This window comes from Hordeum vulgare, chromosome 3H (genome assembly GCF_904849725.1).
Source record: "Hordeum vulgare subsp. vulgare chromosome 3H, MorexV3_pseudomolecules_assembly, whole genome shotgun sequence".
NCBI lineage: Eukaryota > Viridiplantae > Streptophyta > Magnoliopsida > Poales > Poaceae > Hordeum > Hordeum vulgare.
Genome location: NC_058520.1, coordinates 507,617,025 through 507,634,288, shown reverse-complemented (window position 1 = coordinate 507,634,288; position 17,264 = coordinate 507,617,025). Strand labels below are relative to the sequence as shown.

Sequence of the window (17,264 nt, the reverse complement as noted above, 5' to 3'; positions counted from 1 at the left end):
GATTTGCTATTGTGAATGTTTACATTTCTTTGATAAACTTTGTTATTGTGAATGTTTATAATCCTTCGACAAAAATTTGGGAAAAGATTCATATCATCCGACTGATTATATGGCTCTCATCCCCCGCCTCGCTCGTGCAACACGTGGCCTACGTGATGTGATGCTCCTAGCTTATCCAAACTCAACAACCCCTCACCATCTTCGGTGTTCTCAGAAATATCTCCACCTCACACCTTCCACTACCTTATTCTATCCTTTTCACCTCATGCGAGCATGGAGCTGCTCATTGCGCCGCCGCACAAGTAAAGCACAATCGCATTAGGTTGAGCTTGTGGCTGCAACGCAACCTCGGGTTGCTGCGAGCTTTGCTCTCTCACGACCTGGCTTCCCCCTTCAAGGTGCAAGGCCGACTGCCGCGCATGCCTCGCTACTACAAGGTTCGCCGTCAGGGCACACTGCCACAAAGCTCATCGCCGGTGCTCGGCTCCTATGGCCACCGGTGCTCTGTAACAATTGTGGGAGACTTCCCGCCGGAGCAGGCTCCCTCGAGCAGATCCGCAACTCAGTTTCTGCAACAACGACGTCGTTGCGATTGACGGTGACGAAGCTAGTGCAAGTAGGCGTAATGACGAGTTTCCGTAACATGGTCTCTATTTCAAAAATATGGAACTACCCTGTTGCAAAAGTTTTCTGCAACCTGACCTATGTTGCTAAAGTTTTTTACAACATAACCTTTGTTGTAAAAGTCTCTTTCGTAACAGTACATATGTTGCAGAATGACAAAGAAAAAAATTACAACCTAACCTATGCTGCGAAAGTTTTCTGAAACATGATCTTTGTTGCAAAAGCTTCTTTCGCAACCTATATTGCAAAAAGAAGAATTTTTTTCTACAACATGATCTATGTTGTAAAAGTTTTCTGCAACATGACCTTTATTGTAAAAGTTTTTGTGGCACGATCTCTGATGCAAATGTTTCCACAACATTACCTCTATTGCAAAAGTGAAGAACGTCGTTCGGCTAGATGGCTGGACGCCTAGCAACCCCCTAAAAATTTCAGCAAGTTTGATTTGAAACAAACCATGCAAAGTAAAAAAAAAATACCTAGAGTTCTCGATGAAAAACTAAAGAAGCGCACCCCGCTTTATCTGGATTCTCGAATAGAAATTTCGTCCCTTTTGTTTCGTGGTACTCCCGCCTTTCTTTTTCTCAGCGCACTAGAATACAGAAGGGATGGACAGAAAAGACATCCAGTGGACAGCAAACTGGCTCACACCAAAGCAATCTATCAAAGTACAAAACGGCCCAGCGCTTCCATATGTACATGTTTAATGACGACTAAGGGGAAGCAGAATACCGACGACCCGACGAAACAAAAAAACACATACAACACCACTCTATCAAAGTACAAAACTGTCAACAATGTCAGGTCGTTGCAGATATGTGCATCTCGCTGTTCTCTTTAAACGAAAACGTGAAAAACTCTCGGTGTTGTTTCCGCGCTCTCAAGGGCACATGAGTCCAGGGGTGATGATAATAGCCTTTTCCTTTCTGATCAAGGTCCATTGGTTGCGCCTTACTTGTCCAGAAAGGCCTTCAAAGAAAACGGTGGGTAAGAATCCTGCTCCAAGAGTTCAAATGTCATGTATGCATCATGATGCTGACAACACCAATAGTGAAATCTCAATTCAAGTCCATTACTAACTTCCAGAAAGAGGTATTTCTTTTGTAAGTAAAATAGCAATGTTTGTGAAAATTATATATGTGACTAGAAAAGGAGTAAACGGGTTGTAGCACAGCCGTATAGAATCATGACTGGTAATGAGAAAAGCAAAGACAGGATTAGTGCTGCTATATATTATACCTTGTCAACTTCCTGATGTAGATATTGTCTAACCACGGTCGACTGCTGTATAACTCTCTCCAATGATGAATATGCTGGTAGATTAGCATGCGCTGCCATTGATCACCAGATGAACATGAAAACACGATCATATATGGAGGTTACGGTACCAGAAGCTAAAGAGAGTATCTTAGAGCGTACCAAGAATAGCCCGATTCAAGCTATCTGCAACATTCTGCCTATACTCCGGGGTTAGTAGATGAAACATAGGTGACTTCTCAGGCTCTTCATAAGCTAGAAGGGCCATAAAGTCCTGCATAACAACACAAGGATCTCCATAGTTACCCACACACAACAAAATCAAACCAACTCCATATATGACATGCTAAAAAAGTTACATATAACTGGTTGAATGGTGCTTCTCTACTTCAAACCATATGCAACTCATGTTGTGTTCAGTAAATCTAGTAGCACCCGGTATCGGTGATGATAATGGGCTGCTTGTCCGTACTTGGGGAACACAAAAGGTCATATTGTATTGATAGTATCTGACAAGCTAAAACTAATTCAATGCAAACATCATGGTGAAGTTGGATATGTTGTAATCATTAAACATAATGAAATCACATAGTAGTCCGGCAAATTCAACAAAGATGGTGATATCAATCAGAATCCAGATGACTACGACACAGGAGAAATTTCAGGTGGTCTTGCATCCGTACTGTTTTGATATATCCTTCCATACGAATGCATAATATCTCATGTATCACAGACAACCAACAAATTCCTCCTGGTATATGAAAACGAGAATTGAAGTTGTCTAGTACGTCTAGGGTTATAAAAAGTTATACCTCTAATTGCTCAACATACTTGGCAACTTTACCAAAGGGCGTCAATTTTTTCTGGCCAAACTCAAGTGCTTCTGTGCTGCCAGTCAAAAATAGCCAGATTAAGAAAACCATATAACCCAATTTCCCCCCTCCAAAATAAATTCGGCCAGTTACCATTTTCTGGAACGAATTAGCTCAATGAAGTGGAGACTTAAAAGCTCAAAATGTAAATCCATGTCATTCTCTAGCAACTTGGGCGCCAACTCTTCTGTCAGTTCTATGGCTTTCACGGCATCCCCTTCCACCACAAACTTTAAGATCGCTGAAACAAAATCCCAACACAGCATTAGAATATGAGATGCAAATAGCCCATGCATGTAGACAAATGGGGATGGAAATGGTCATTTTGTAAAACTGACATACTCGATATTGTCATGAATTCATGATATGTAAGCTCAGATGCATTTAAGATCTAGTTAAACCACGATTATTTCAAAGGCACTACGGAAGAACAAAGGGAGCAAACCAAAGCTACCGTTAAAAAGAAACTGTAATGAAAGTATACCGACAAAATAAAAAAAAATGTAAAACATGAAAGAATTACCCTCAGGCCTCAGGTTTACTTTGCTACAACTAAGCAGCCTAATGTGACATGGTAAATCAAATCAAGAGGGTAAAGTGCATGACAGAACTTGTATTTCTAATGGTGTCAAGTGTCAACAGGAATCACATCCAGACACTAGTAACAAAGTACAAATGACAGTGAACAACAATCGTGTCTGAATTGGCTACATGTTGATACCCCATCCGCCAAATGAAATGCAGTTCCATACTTGAATTGACCAGTTGATTCAGTAGCAGTATTTCAGTTAACTGAATTAGTAATTAGTACTATTAATACACATCTTTTCTTATAAGGCGAAAATGGACTTCCTTCATCATCTTTAATTAACATTGACATTGTAAAGGACAGGTTTGAATGAATATAAGAATAGAAAAATGGGAAAATTAATGTACACCAGAACTGCAAGAAATTTGCAGAAATACAGAGAGGTTCCTTGTATGCAATTTTAAAAGTAGAACAATACCAATACAAGATTAAGTATTGAGCTGCAAATATATACCTTTACGCTTATCCACATCTACAGTATAATCAACAGGCAACTTTAACCCAGTGCTGGATAGGAAGGTCTCTGCGGTCTCCTTAAAACAATTGTGCATAAGATAAGATAGCACTATGTTGCGAACGTCATTATCGCTGACAGACTGCGGTTGAAAGAAATTTCAATGTCAATAGCAGGCTATTGCCAAAAGTAAGATGAAAGCATAACTTGTACCATCAAAATTTAGGGAGAAGAACTCTAGTCATCTGCCTCAACAGCGGTAATAGGTTATTTCCCCAAGTGAATTTGGCAACGCCAAGACTACTTTATACTCACTTCAGCAAGCATAGCTGCATTTATTATCCATGGGCACAGTGAGATAAAAATGCTCTCTTACCTAGTACTCCCACCGTTCCAAAATAAGTGTCACGAATTTAGTACTAAGTTAATACAAATTTAATACTAAAGCATCGACACTTATTTTGGGACGGAGGGAGTAGTGTCCAAATTCCTGTTTGTTGTGTATATTAATATCATAAAAGCATTTGTGTAGATATTTGTGAAATTACAAATGACAACTGGATATATTCCAATTGAAAAAAAAATGTTTATAGCTGGCATGCTTTAATAGTTGTTAAATTACAAATGACAACTGAATCTGTTCAACAAAGGGTAAGGACTCAGGGGAGATTCCTTCACAGAACCATTCCCTGTTGAGATGCACGCATCTAGTTGAGTTGCAGCTTCAGGGAGGGTGCGTGCTTGGAAATTAAGGCGTTGTCAGAGTTCGCAAATGCATGAATACAACGTGAATATGCATGGGTATCTAAGCAGCAAAGCACATCTATATGGATCGGGCATCTAGTGGCAAAAAGAAGGGAAGTGGTAATGAGGTGATGTGATCCACCAGCAATCGCTACATTGCGGTAGACTGGTGGCCGGCAACCAATAGCAAGCACAGGACAGCAATGGTTGGGTTGCACTTGCATGTATAGAAGTTTAATTTCAAGGCCACCAATAAGATTCAGGTAATAAATATGGCATTGGGGTTTCACCAGAATTAATGGCACATAAATTCATGGATTCTAGTAAAACATCAGGTATCATTTTTCTACTGACCGGATATCGTTTTAGGGTCACTACTACTACTTCCGTGTTTGCCATAAGGGCAATACTACTTGGAGCACTCTAAAATCTCCATTGCCAGAATACCAGATTAAGAAGCATGTCCAAGTGGTTCAATACTCTGCAACCTGTACTCATGTTGTTGAACGCTAAACTGGCTCGCTGCGGAATCGCCCCGATGGAGCGACCCACTAAACACTCAGAAAGCTCCCTATGCCGCAAGCAGAGCGTCTCTTTGATTCCGCTGGACCGTAGGGTACCTTATTGACAAAGTTCCAATCTCTGTTTCACTAGACTAGAAACCCAGGCAATTGACGAAGTCCCAATCTATTGCGCTGCTACAAGCCACCTTATCGACAAAGAATCGATCTCTCTTTTTTCCTACCACAAGAACCTCATCCCCAAAGTTTTGGACCTTCTCTCACTAAAAAAAAACCTAGCACGAGCAGATCATCCAGTCCAGGCAGTCCAGTAGACGGAAATCTACGCAGACGAATCCAACAGACGAACACTGAGCAATGAGTAGTCGGAACAAATTCGCGAACAATTTCATCCATCTACCTCATCAACCCCATCTCCAACACCAAACGGATTCGCGAGCGAACACCAAGACCAAGGAAGTTATACGAGTGGTGGGGGGAGGGGGAAAGAATGAGGAGTGCGGAGAGTGAGCGTACGGCGTCCTCGTAGAGGCGGGGATCCAGGTCCATCATGGCGGAGGAGAGGTCCAAGAGGTCGGCGCCGGACGCTGCCTGCCGCTGGGGGAGCCGAGATTCCCCAAAAAAGGGTTTTTTCTATTTATTTTCTTTTGTTTCCTCCTTTTCTTTGCCTGGCTGCTTTCCAGGGCCCGTGGTGGTGACGGCGCGTGAGAGGACTTCTATTTTTCTGCCCTAGTGGAGTGCTGAGAGTTCATCAGTTTTACGAGGTTTTTCTTGAATTAGTGAAAGACAAATTATATAAAACTACTCCCTTCGTTGTAAGACGTTTATTGACACGATTGTGATGCTAAAAGACGACTTGCATTATGGAACGGAAGGAATAGATCACAAGGAAGAGAAGTTATTGTGGTTTTTTTAATCATTGCATTCTATATTACTGTACAACGATCAAATTAACGTTCACAACACGGGTTACATCATCCGAAAGGCCTGTTTGACATACATGCTCGCTTTCAGGCTCCGCATTTGGTTCAAAAATAGCAAACAAGTATGTTCGAAGATTACATGTCCTATAACACTACAAAACTTTGTGTTCTACAAAACCTAAATGGGCGAGGAATTTAGTTTTGCAGAACAACACACCAAGAGGCCCATGGCTTTGGAAATCTTAGTTGAGGGCTTGTTGTAGATTTATGCAATCACACGCTACATGCCATATGATTGAGCCATTTGGATAGCCTTTGGTATAGCTTGTGCTTCAGCATGTAGTGTGTTGGCCATGTCCACTAGCTTGATAGTCGCGGCCATGATGGTCTCGCTGGTATTATCATGAGTAATGAGTCCTCACCTCGAGTGTCCATGGTCGGCTAAACGTCGTATCGACATTAATCTTTATGATTTAAGTTCCCGGGAGTTGGGGATTGCTTCTCCTTCCAGCCTAAAAACTCTCACAATTAGAAGTTATGTGTCTGATACGTGCTCCAAAAGCCTCCCACGAAAGTTGCTACATTTAATTGTTTGCATTGTTTCGCTCGGACCACCATGATCATGGTAGGCAGATCGTGTGCATCTTGACAAAATCAGATAGTTTGAAAATTGCAGCAAGCGGGCCTTTGGGGGACGCACACAGTAGGAGTTGTTGCCTGGTCAAGACCGCATCTCCGACACATTCTTTTGACCTCCTTGCATCACATAAACATATGGCCTCCATCCTCAGAAAGTCGGTGGCACAACTGAGGGAGCCCGGGATTAAGGGGTCCTCGGGTTGTCGGTCTACCTCTTATGGTTCGGACAGGTGGGCCGCTTTATGGAAGGCCGAACTATAAAACAACTTTGTGTTCATGAAGGAAACCTCCGAAACCTTGGTGTGTCCTCCAAGTCAAGATGGTAGAATCGACATGTTTATTCTCTGATGGCAACCGACCAAGTGTAATCTTAGGTACCCCTCGTGTTTATATAAACTAGAGGGTTTAGTTCGTAGAGCAGGAGAATCATTATCCTAGTCGTCTAGGGTTTAGTTCATCTGATCTGATGGTAGATCGACTCTATAATTGTCATACTGTAAGTGCATCTAGTGCCCTTAGTGATTTTGGTGGTTTGAAGACTTATAGGTTAAGTATCTAATGTGTTCATGAGTGTACACAGGATCTATAAGTCGTTGAGGAGTTTGAGTTATACGATGAATATCGACCCCTAAAAATGTATATCTTCAGCTGAAGAAATTGGTCTGATGCTGAAGATTTGGATCGCGAATAAATTACGATGGAATTGATATTCCTGATGAAGATATTGAAGATGAGGAATTCGGTGTGTCTTGAAGAAAATCAGTTCGAAGACTTTGAAGCGTGAAGATTTATTCTTTCAGTTTTATTTTTTTTCACTCTTGAGTCACAGGAACACCATACTGTTAAAGGGGGTCGAGGTAACAATTTGAAATGAATTTCCTCATGATGCTCAACCCAAGCCTAATCTCCCCTAATAATAAAGCGCGAAGCGCTTCTGTCGTCCGTCATGACATTTTTGCAAAAACACCCCTCACTTTTCCGATATTCAACCCGTAGTACGTTTCTAAGTTTAAAACATTTCGGATTTACATAACCCCCCTCCATCTCCTGCACCCACGAGCAGCCCCTGATCTGCTCCCCGCCCTGCTCCTCCCGCCGGTCGCCGGCCCCGATCCACGCCAGATCCCGCCGCCGGCGAGCTGCCGAAGCCGTCGCCCCCAGCGCTGCCTCCTCCGGAGCTCCGCCAAATCCGGAGCACCGCCCCCGCTAGCCGCCGCGCCGCCCTGCCTCTTGCGCCTTCCCGCTCTCCCTACCTCTCCTTGCACCGGCAGCCGCCCCCGCCACGCGCCTCGCCTGCTAGTCCCTCTCGACACCGCAGCCGCCTGCTCGCCGAGCACCTCCACCCCGCCGTGCCCTAGATCGGATCCAGATCGACCCGCCGCCGCCCTGGCATTGACCACCTTTGTTTTGTGCCTGTGCCATGCGGTTGTAGGTCCTTTTTTGTCTAACTCTGAAATCCATTACTATCTCACGTTAGTCAAGGATGAGGTTGAATTTTCATTGGCTCTAGATTTGCTGTAGCGTGTTGGCATTGCTACCTTACCCATAACATATGGTCAATCGAGTTTCATTAGTATTGTGAGTCCGGGAGCGCACATGCACTCTGTTTACTGGTTGTAGAATAGGGGCTGCCTTTGCATGTTGCGGGGTTCACATTGAAAGAAATTTTGACTGGACTGTTCTGCTCATGTTAACTGATGGACCTAAATAAATCGCCTGGCAAAAGATTAGTATAATAGATTAATGGGGTAGGGTTGCTTGCCCATTCTGTGTAGATAAGGTTTATAATTTGGAATGTCGGGCAAGTTCTCAACAAGTAACGCCCTGAAGTTTCATTCTAATTTCATCACGTGGTTTGGTGCATGAGGAGATTTTTCATAATAATCATAACAATTTCTTTCCGATGAGAATATAAGTTGAAACTAGACACGTCCTCATCAGGTAAACTGATTCATGTTCTTACTTCATGTCCAAGCAACAAGAACAAACTAAATATTTTGTAGGCCAGAGTTTTGCTGATACTCTTGCTAGCGTATTTGTTGGATCTTGATTTTCATATATGTTCAGATTTGTCTTACACATGTTGAAGAACCAGATTCAGAACATTGCCAAGGGAAATCCCAAAGTCTTCTTGTGAAGCTAAATTAATTGTTCAAGATTGAATGGGACGGAACATTATACATGATATTCGTTTCTTTGAAGTTTGATGATGGCACATGACATCTTTCAATTATATATTCATTTAATTCAGTTGTAGAGGAATACAATCTATTAAAATTATCATGATATTTGGAGTACATTCATAACACAAAAGAATTATGTGGTGGCCTAATAAATGTTGGTTGCGCCTACCCTTTGCAGTACAGAAACGACAACATAGTTGGCCATGTCTCAGTTTCGATGTCTAAAAGCATAAGATTATATGACTTTCAGATGATCAGAGACACAATAATGTTTCTATGCTGAAGTTATTATGGGTCAACCTAATATTTTGTTCTGTTTATGGCAAACAGAACTAGAAGCAAAGATGCAAATACACAATTAAATATACAACCTTTATGTGGTGTGAACAAGATGAACAACATGAGAGAATGTAGCGGAATCGGAAACAAATGGAAAACGTAGTTAGCGGCTCAGATCAGCGACATGAATTCCTCGATTTTCCCTATTATATTAGACCAATGACGGAGTATCTTTATCCTTCTCTCGCCAGTGGGATACGAAAGGTGCTCTTCCATCATGTTACTCGACCTGGTCAACCCAAGTACATTGCAAATGGTGTTTGATTGTAGCAAAGCATCATTAAATTAAATCTATTTACGAGTTATAAATGTTATTACTGATCTTATAGAGTTGGAATATTATTAAGAGAATTTTAGTTTCTCGTGTTTGACAAGTGAAAGATCTTGAGTGGTGCTTTGAGCTTTTCTTTGGCAAGCAAGTACAATGACACTTTTTCCCCGTTGCAACGCACGGGCCTTTTACTAGTCCTACCAAAAGCCTCAAGTGAGGAATATGAGAGACATGAGGACTCTCACATTTGAGGGTCCCGACCGTTACCGCAATTCGCGCCACATAACTGATCTTATCCACACCAACGGTCATAATATTTAAGGGCATTTATGTCATGTCATGTCGGGATGCTCCCAGGCTATAAATAGTCGCCCCCACAACCATTAGCTGGTTGGCTGCTCCGCGAAAAACTGTCACTTGTCATTGAGAGCAACCCAAATTCCTCAGAGTCTTCGAGAGTAAATTATCAGTGAGGAAATACCCCCCAAACACCAAACCAAAAACCAAAAACCAAGTGATTGAGCATCACTGAAGAATTTGTTCCTGTGTGGAACTGAAGCCTTTTACCTTTGAGGACTGTGCATCCTCGAGACGGTTAGGCGTCATGGTCTAGAGCAATCTAGCAGTCAATTGTGGATCGCCGGGTGACCAAGTTTGTGAGGGTTTGGAAGTCTGTCTTGAAGACTTACCACGGGTGTTGGGCGAGGACTGTGTGTCCTTAGCTCAAGGAGAATACGGTAGGGACTGTGTGTCCTTTGGTTTCAATACCAAGCTGCTCCAAACCAGACGTACAACTGTCACAGCAGTTGGAACTGGGTCATCAACCACTGTCTTCACTGTGATACGGGTTCTATTTCTTCAACTCTTTAAATTCCTCAATACTGTATGTTGAAGATTTTCGTTGTCACTATTTGAAGAATTTGCTGAAGACTTTCTCTGAATTTCCTCAACCTCAAATTCTTCACACGAGTTAATCCTCACCTGCTTACTTTGTGCCTGCGTACTGTGCAAACTGTTTTTCATATTCCTCATCATGAAAACTATTGTAGTGATACTTTGCACCCCTGATCATGTGTTGTTTCTGCTGCAAGTTATTCATTAGTGAGGAATTTCCTCAAAAGGAATTTCCTCAGCGATGAAATTCTAAAAATCTCCTATTCACCCCCCTCTAGTCGATATAACGCATTTTCACATACACACATCAATATAATCAAGCAGGACATAGGGTTTACCTTCTTGAGAGGGCCCGAACCTGGGTAAATACTATCCCTGTATTTCCTGTTCCCCAGATCCAAGATCCACGGCTCGGGACCCCCTACCCGAGATCCATCGATTTTGACACCTACATTGGTGCTTTCATTGAGAATTCCATTGTGGGATCGCCAAAGGATCGATGGCTCATCTAATCATCAGCAGTGACATCTACAATAGGGATGTTTTTCGTCTATGAACAGATCTTTGCGTTCGGCAATGTCGTGATGCACGCTGATCCGACCGGACATCTTGTCCAAGTCGAAAGTCTCTCCCCCGATCAGGATATCATGTTTGGGAACCTACAGTTCGTCGTCGACTCCCGGGGAGATCTTATCCTGACGAAGCCTTCGGCTCCCCTTAAAGAGCTCGCAAGTCTCGATGCCTTAACATCAGGAGCGGTGGACCACGCCACTGGGCCGGCCTCCACCCTCGGTCCGGCCATAAAGGCTGATCCAGTCGGTACGCCCAGATCATCTTCGGCCGAACACGGCCCATGCGCGACTTTAAACGCCCCTGGAGCAGGGGTACTGTGGATCGACCCCATGCCTCCCAGGAGCATGGACTCCATAGATATCTTGTCATTAAACGAGCTAGTTGGCTGGATCCAAGCCATGGGGATAACCAACGGCCAACCCTCGGCCTATGATCAAATCGGGCTTAAACCCAACGACACGGGGATTTATGTCCCACCTATCACACACTTGGTCGCCACCATCAAGGACCTGGTCGAAGGTTCGTCTTCTCAATCGTCGAAGTTGAGAATGGTTTATGTTCGGGTTTCTAACCACCAGGATCGTTCCTCTAGTTAGAAATCCGGACTTCATCTTGAAAAAAGTTCAGGATCGAACCCCGGTTCAGCGCATGACCTAGATTCTGTGTGGTGGTGTCTGGTCGATAATTCGGACCCCGAACCCGGTGCACCGGATTCCACGATGGTACAGGACACGACCATCAAAGCTGAGAGTCGTCCCCTATGATAGAGAAAATACGAGAGTCGTCCCCTATTCCTCAACCATATGCTCTATCACGTGTACACTGCTATGCACAAGACCAGATGTGAGCCTTTGCAACAGCCCAAGTGCAATTTCCAACCTTGTAATATATTTCCATGAGTGAACCTTCCATGTTGTGCCTCATGTGGTTTGAATTAATCAAACTTGGCTTCATGACTTTTATTTTGCGTCATGGCAATGTGTTCCATAATTTTGCACCATGTGGTATGGTGTGTGAATGTGTGTTGTGCTGATTGGTGTGCTTGCTATTAGTGTCACTTCTTGTGTGGAAAACCCCCCTTCACTTTCTTCTCAACTATATCTCTCTCTTTCTCTCTCTTTAATTCAAATTATTGTATTAGGGTGAGATTTTGCTTTGTCCAATACCTTCTTCAAAATGTTGCTGGCTATGTTATTGGTATGTCTCCAACGTATCTATAATCTTGTATTGTTCCATGTTATTATATTATCTGTTTTGGATGTTTTATATGCATTAATATGCTATTTTATATTATTTTGGGGACCAACCTATTAACCTAGAGCCTAGTGCTAGGTTGTTTTTCTATGTTGTGAGTATTGCAGATAAGGAATATTAAACGGAGTCCAAACGGAATAAAATCTCCGAAATGAATTTTCTTAGACCAGAAGAAACCTGACAGACTTGGAGAAGGGGGCAAGAGACTTGCCGGGAGACGACAAGCCTGCAGAGCGCGCCCTAGGGGGGGCACGCCCCCTGGCTTGTGGGCCCCCTACAGGCCTCCTAACCCTAATCTTCGTCCTATAAATTCCCAAATATTCCCCGAGTACCAGAACGACACCAAAAAATACATTTCCGCACCGGAAGCGTGTGTTCCCGTGAGATCCAATCTAGGAGCCTTTTCCGGTAATCTGCCGGAGCGGGAATTGATCGTGGAGAGCATCTACATCAACTCCATTGCCTCTCTAATGATGCGTGAGTATTTCACCACAGACCTACAGGTCTATAGCTAGTAGCTAGATGGCTTCTTCTCTCTCTTTGTTCTTCAGTACCATGTTCTTCATGGTCTTCATGGAGATCTATCTGAGGTAATACTCTTTCGCGATGTGTTTGTCGAGATTACAAGAATTGTGGGTTTATGCATTATCTATGAATATTATTTGAATCTTCTTTGAATTCTTATATGCATGATTTCATATCTTAGCAAGTCTCTTCAAGTTATTGGTTTGGTTTGGCCAACTAGATTGGTAATTCTTGCAATGGGAGAAGTGCTTAGTTTTGGGTTCAATCTTGCAGTGTCCTCACCTAGTGACAAAGTAGGGGTAGCGAGGCACGTACTGCATTGTTGCCATCGAGGATAAAAAGATGGGGTTTTCATCGTATTGCTTGAGTTTATCCCTCTACATCATGTCATCTTACCTAATGCGTTACTCTGTTCTTCATGAACTTAATACCCTAGATGCAGGCAGGAGTCGGTCGATGCATGGAGTAACAGTAGTAGATGTAGAATCGTTTCGGTGTACTTGACACGAACGTGATGCCTATATGCATAATCATTGCCTTGGATATCTTCATAAATATTTGCTTTTCTATCAATTGCTCGACAGTAATTTGTTCACCCATCGTATTATTTTCCTTCATGAGAGAAGCCTCTAGTGAAACCTATGGACCCCATGTCGTGGTATTTTCGGGACAGAAGCCATGGGGTGGCTTAACTCGTAGGTTGGGGCCGATGGGTGCCGATGGCGTCTCGGAACAGGTGTGGGCGCAACACTCATGACGTCGGTTTACCCAGATTTAGGGCCCTCTGGTGAGGTAAAACCCCTAGTCCTGCTTGGGTGACTATAAGATAATCACAGTACAAAGGTTGCTCCTTGAGCTATTCGTGAGGAGGGAGACGAAGCGTTGGTTGCCGGTCTCGCTGCCTCAGGTGGTGTTCTACGTGTGGTTGTGGGAATGTAGTGTGTTTTTAACCTACCCCTCTTAGTGGACAGAGACGTGGCTTTATAGTGCAGCCACAAACTACAGCGGGAACGGTAAGATTGGGGGGTGGGGGTTGGCTGCCAGCCTCTTGGGCCGGCTGCAGGGCCCACCTACGGTTGGGTCTTGTCGCGGGACTCGCCGGTCGTGTGCAGCAGCGGTCGGTGCGCCGGGTTGTCATGGCGGACACGACACAGGGGGAATGTGGCTACACACATCCTTGCCCAGTCAGGGTCGGGGTCCTGTAGCCTTACTGACCCTCCTTGCATCATGCCGCAGCACGGTGGTACATGTGAGCGTGTAGTGCTACCGTGACAGCTTGTGATCATTCGTCTTGTCTTGTCTGCGTACGGCGGTACGGTCGGATGGGACGAGAGCCGGCCGCCTGACTAGCAGGTGGCCAGCCGGCCAGCCGAGCCCCGCCATGCATCCGGGTACGTGTCAAAGAGGCGGCCGGCTCCCGCTAACCGGCCGGGCATGCGTGGGCTAGAGATGGGGCCGGCTATCGCCAGCCGGTCGTACTTGTCGGTGGAAGGGGCCAGCTATGCGAGTCGATCGCACTTGGGTCTGCCGAAAGGGCCGGCTATCTCCAACCGGTCATGCTTGGGTCAATCGAGTGGGCCGGCTACCGCCAACGGGCCTGGGGGGCCAGACCGCCCCAAATGTCTTGGAGATGGATAATCTTCACTCTTGGTATACCCAGGGGTAATATCCCCGTCAGTAGCCCCCGAAACCGTTGGGGTCTAGAGGCCTCTGGACGAGGGGGGCAACAATTTTTCCCCGCATCTGAAGGACTCGTCGATGTGGCCCGGATGGCCCGGGCCGTCGGGCGACAAGGCTCAGCGCACGCGGGAAGGGCTGCCGGCTTAGCGGAAGCCGGCCGTGTCGTAGCCGGCCTTAGTCGCATCCGGCACGCGGCCGCGACGGCTCGAGTTCTCCGCGTCACCTCGGTGCCCGCACCGTCTGGAAGGCGCCACGTGTCGGCCTGCGATGGGCGTCGGGCCCGCCACTTTTTGTGTGATGGGACAGTGCTACACGGCCAACCTGGCCTGCCTCGGCCTTCACGCGGATCTTCTGCGGTTGCGCCCGTCGGTTGGCGTTCCCCACGCGTATTAAATGCGCAACGATCGTGGGGAGGTGGAGATCATGGGCGTAACAGATCCCGCACGCTCCTCCACCTCCCAGGGCTTTTAAAAAGAAGAGGAGAGAGGACGAGGCTGCTGTCAGATTTCGTGCTCCGCAAAACCCTGAAGATTTGTAACCAGGGGCGCGCTCGGAGACCACTTGGCAGCTTCGATTCACCTGACTCGCTACTCGATGGACAAGACACAGAACTCATTCAGAGGTGAAGGAAGACACAAGACACGGCAGTTTACCCAAGTTCGGGCCGTTGGGAAGCGTAATACACTGCTCCTGCTTTGGTGGATTGCCCCTCCTGGAGGTTGGTGGATGAACTAGTACGGTGCTCGTGAGCCTCCGGAGGCTGGGTGGCTACGGGTGATGCTGGTCGGTGAATGAATGGATCCCCCTCTACGGAGCAACCTATCCTCTATATATAGTGGTGGCACCGGTCCTCTTCCCTTATCGTTTTGGCGGGAAGGGATTCCACAACGACCAATTTTGAAGGGGAACAGGGGAACATGCTCCCCTGCCCAAAGGTGGTTTTCGCCTGCAAAAGTGGCTGCCCGCGCTGCAGGGACGGGCCCGGGCATGACATTTGTCCTGCTGGCGGGCGGCGACGGCCTTGTTGCACCAGAAGGGAAACCTTCAGAAGATGCCTTGGGAACCCTGGTACGTCCTTGCCCCCTTTGCACTAAAGGGGACACTGCACCATCCTGCTGTCTGCTGCTCGTCTGTCGTTCCCTTACGTCATCCTTGACTACTGAGGACGAGCCTCGCCTCAGAATATCCGCCGCTCTGGAGGGGTCCGGAGGAGGCCCCCTACGGGTCTTGATGTTGCTCCTCCTCACGAGGCTTGGACCCTCGCGAGGGCCTTGTCTTGAGCGGTGCCGGGCCCGCTAGTTTGTGGTTGATGAAGTGGGCCAGCCCTGGGCCGCAGGTAGGCAGGTCTGGTACCCCCATTTCCAGAACGTCGACGGTAGCCCTCGGGCCCAAGGTGCGCATGGGTTGGCTTCTCGGCGAAGCCTTGGAGGTGGCTTGAAGCGTCGCGGGCCCTAAATGTCTGCGGACCAGGCTTCACACGTGCTGCGCAGCCTTGCGGCTACACTCCTAGTTCCCGAGGCGCTCGGAGACACGCCTGGTCAAACTGATGCGATGCCGGGGCGCTACGCCAGCCATCATTGCTCCTTGGAGACACATCCTCTTTGCACGCCACGTGGGCACGCTCCCTAATGAACTACGTGGGCCCAGGAACGCGGAGGAGCACCAGTCTGTCCTCGGCTGTATATTTAACCTGACGAGGGTGATGAGGTCCATATCACTTTCGTATCCTTCATCTTCTGCTTCGAGCCCTCCACCCTCTCAGCATGACGCTGGTGAGGAGGTTCTCCGCTGCAGAGAAGGGGAAGGCTTCCGGGAAAGGTCTCTCTGCTCCGCCATCCAAGAGGGGCCACGGCCGCCCTCGGAAGTACGCGACGGTGTTGATGGCGGCCTTCGGCGGGCACGACCATGGTTCCGCCCGTTATGGAATCGCCATCGACGGCGTCGGTGGAGTGCTGATGAGCGCGAGCGCACACGGTGGCCGATGTGGGAGGTTGGCGGTGGCCACCCGGTCGCCACGCCCGCGACTCCATTAAGCTGACACAGCGACGGAGTTCGTGATGTGGGTGGATAGGCCGGAACTCGCATGGTTCCAGCTCCCCAACTTCTTCGCGACGGCGCTGCCGACCGGTGGGCTCCGAGGCCTCTGGTTGCAGGCTGACGACTGTTGTGGTGGGGCGTCCTGGGTGGAGGTCGATTTCACCCCCACGGCTACGTGTATCTGAACCACGGGTGGCAGGCGTTCGCCCGTGCTCGAGGCCTGAAGGGGAGGCGCTACCTCCACTTCAAGTATGACGGGGAGGCGATGCTCTTCATTAAGATCTTCGGGGGCGAGGGTGAGCGTCTGGGTTGCTGCCCGGAGGATGCCGGCCACGGCGATCCGGTAGATGAGTCCGTCTCCGATGGCAGGCGCCGTGACTCCAGCAGCAGGGACACCCCCTCCGAAGGAATCCCGAGCGACAACAGTGACAGCAGCTACGACGAGCCGCCTCGCCACCTCTCCCGAGCCATGGTGGGGAGCCCCTAAGCGCGGCGCCGCTCGTCTGCTCCTACATCGCCTGTGAAGGAGGAGGATGACATGGACTAAGCACCGGCGCGGGGGTGTCGGACGTCTGCGACGGCGGCCCTCCTTCGGGGTCTCCATCGCTAGCTGTCTCCCCCTTACTCCTGATCATGCGTCTATGAAAACAAGGATAGGCCCTTCGGGCATGTAATGGATTTGGGCGGCCGCCCCTTTTGTTAGTACCGTTGCATCTAGTCGGTTTGGATACTTAGCTCGGCGTGCTTGTGATGCACCTCTTTGGTTGTGAGGTGTGGTTACGGCGTTCGAGGGGTTTGTTGCTCGGTTGCCTTCTCCTCGTTGCAGGTGAAGTGGGTCGATGCTCTATGTCAGCAGGCCCTAGTCCCGCACATTTCCCTGCCGCC

General features: G+C 47.1%; 1 protein-coding gene across 3 annotated transcripts; it reads right to left on the bottom strand.

Annotated features, from left to right (window-relative positions):
- Positions 1-1,248: 1,248 nt before the first annotated feature.
- LOC123444549 (glucose-induced degradation protein 8 homolog) lies at positions 1,249-5,788 on the bottom strand. Of its 3 annotated transcripts, none has more exons than XM_045121310.1 (7): positions 5,578-5,788; positions 3,797-3,938; positions 2,847-2,994; positions 2,694-2,769; positions 2,044-2,155; positions 1,864-1,955; positions 1,249-1,620 (listed from the first exon to the last, which is right to left on the bottom strand). In XM_045121310.1, the coding sequence occupies exons 1-7, from the start codon at positions 5,611-5,613 to the stop codon at positions 1,576-1,578; spliced, it is 651 nt and encodes a 216-aa protein (XP_044977245.1). In that variant the 5' UTR covers positions 5,614-5,788; the 3' UTR covers positions 1,249-1,575. The 3 variants fall into 3 exon arrangements, with proteins under 3 accessions (XP_044977245.1, XP_044977246.1, XP_044977247.1); XM_045121311.1 differs by having other exon boundaries at positions 1,249-1,593; XM_045121312.1 differs by lacking the exon at positions 5,578-5,788 and adding an exon at positions 5,462-5,480.
- Between the last annotated feature and the right edge of the window lie 11,476 nt (positions 5,789-17,264).

Coding starts and splice junctions, on each gene's coding strand:
- LOC123444549 (XM_045121310.1), bottom strand. CDS start 5,613: ATGATGGACCTGGATCCCCGCCTCTACGAGGACGCC. Junction 2,770..2,846: donor CTAATTCGTTCCAGAAAATG/GTAACTGGCCGA, acceptor TTTGACTGGCAG/CACAGAAGCACTTGAGTTTG. Junction 2,156..2,693: donor AGTATGTTGAGCAATTAGAG/GTATAACTTTTT, acceptor GTTGTTATGCAG/GACTTTATGGCCCTTCTAGC.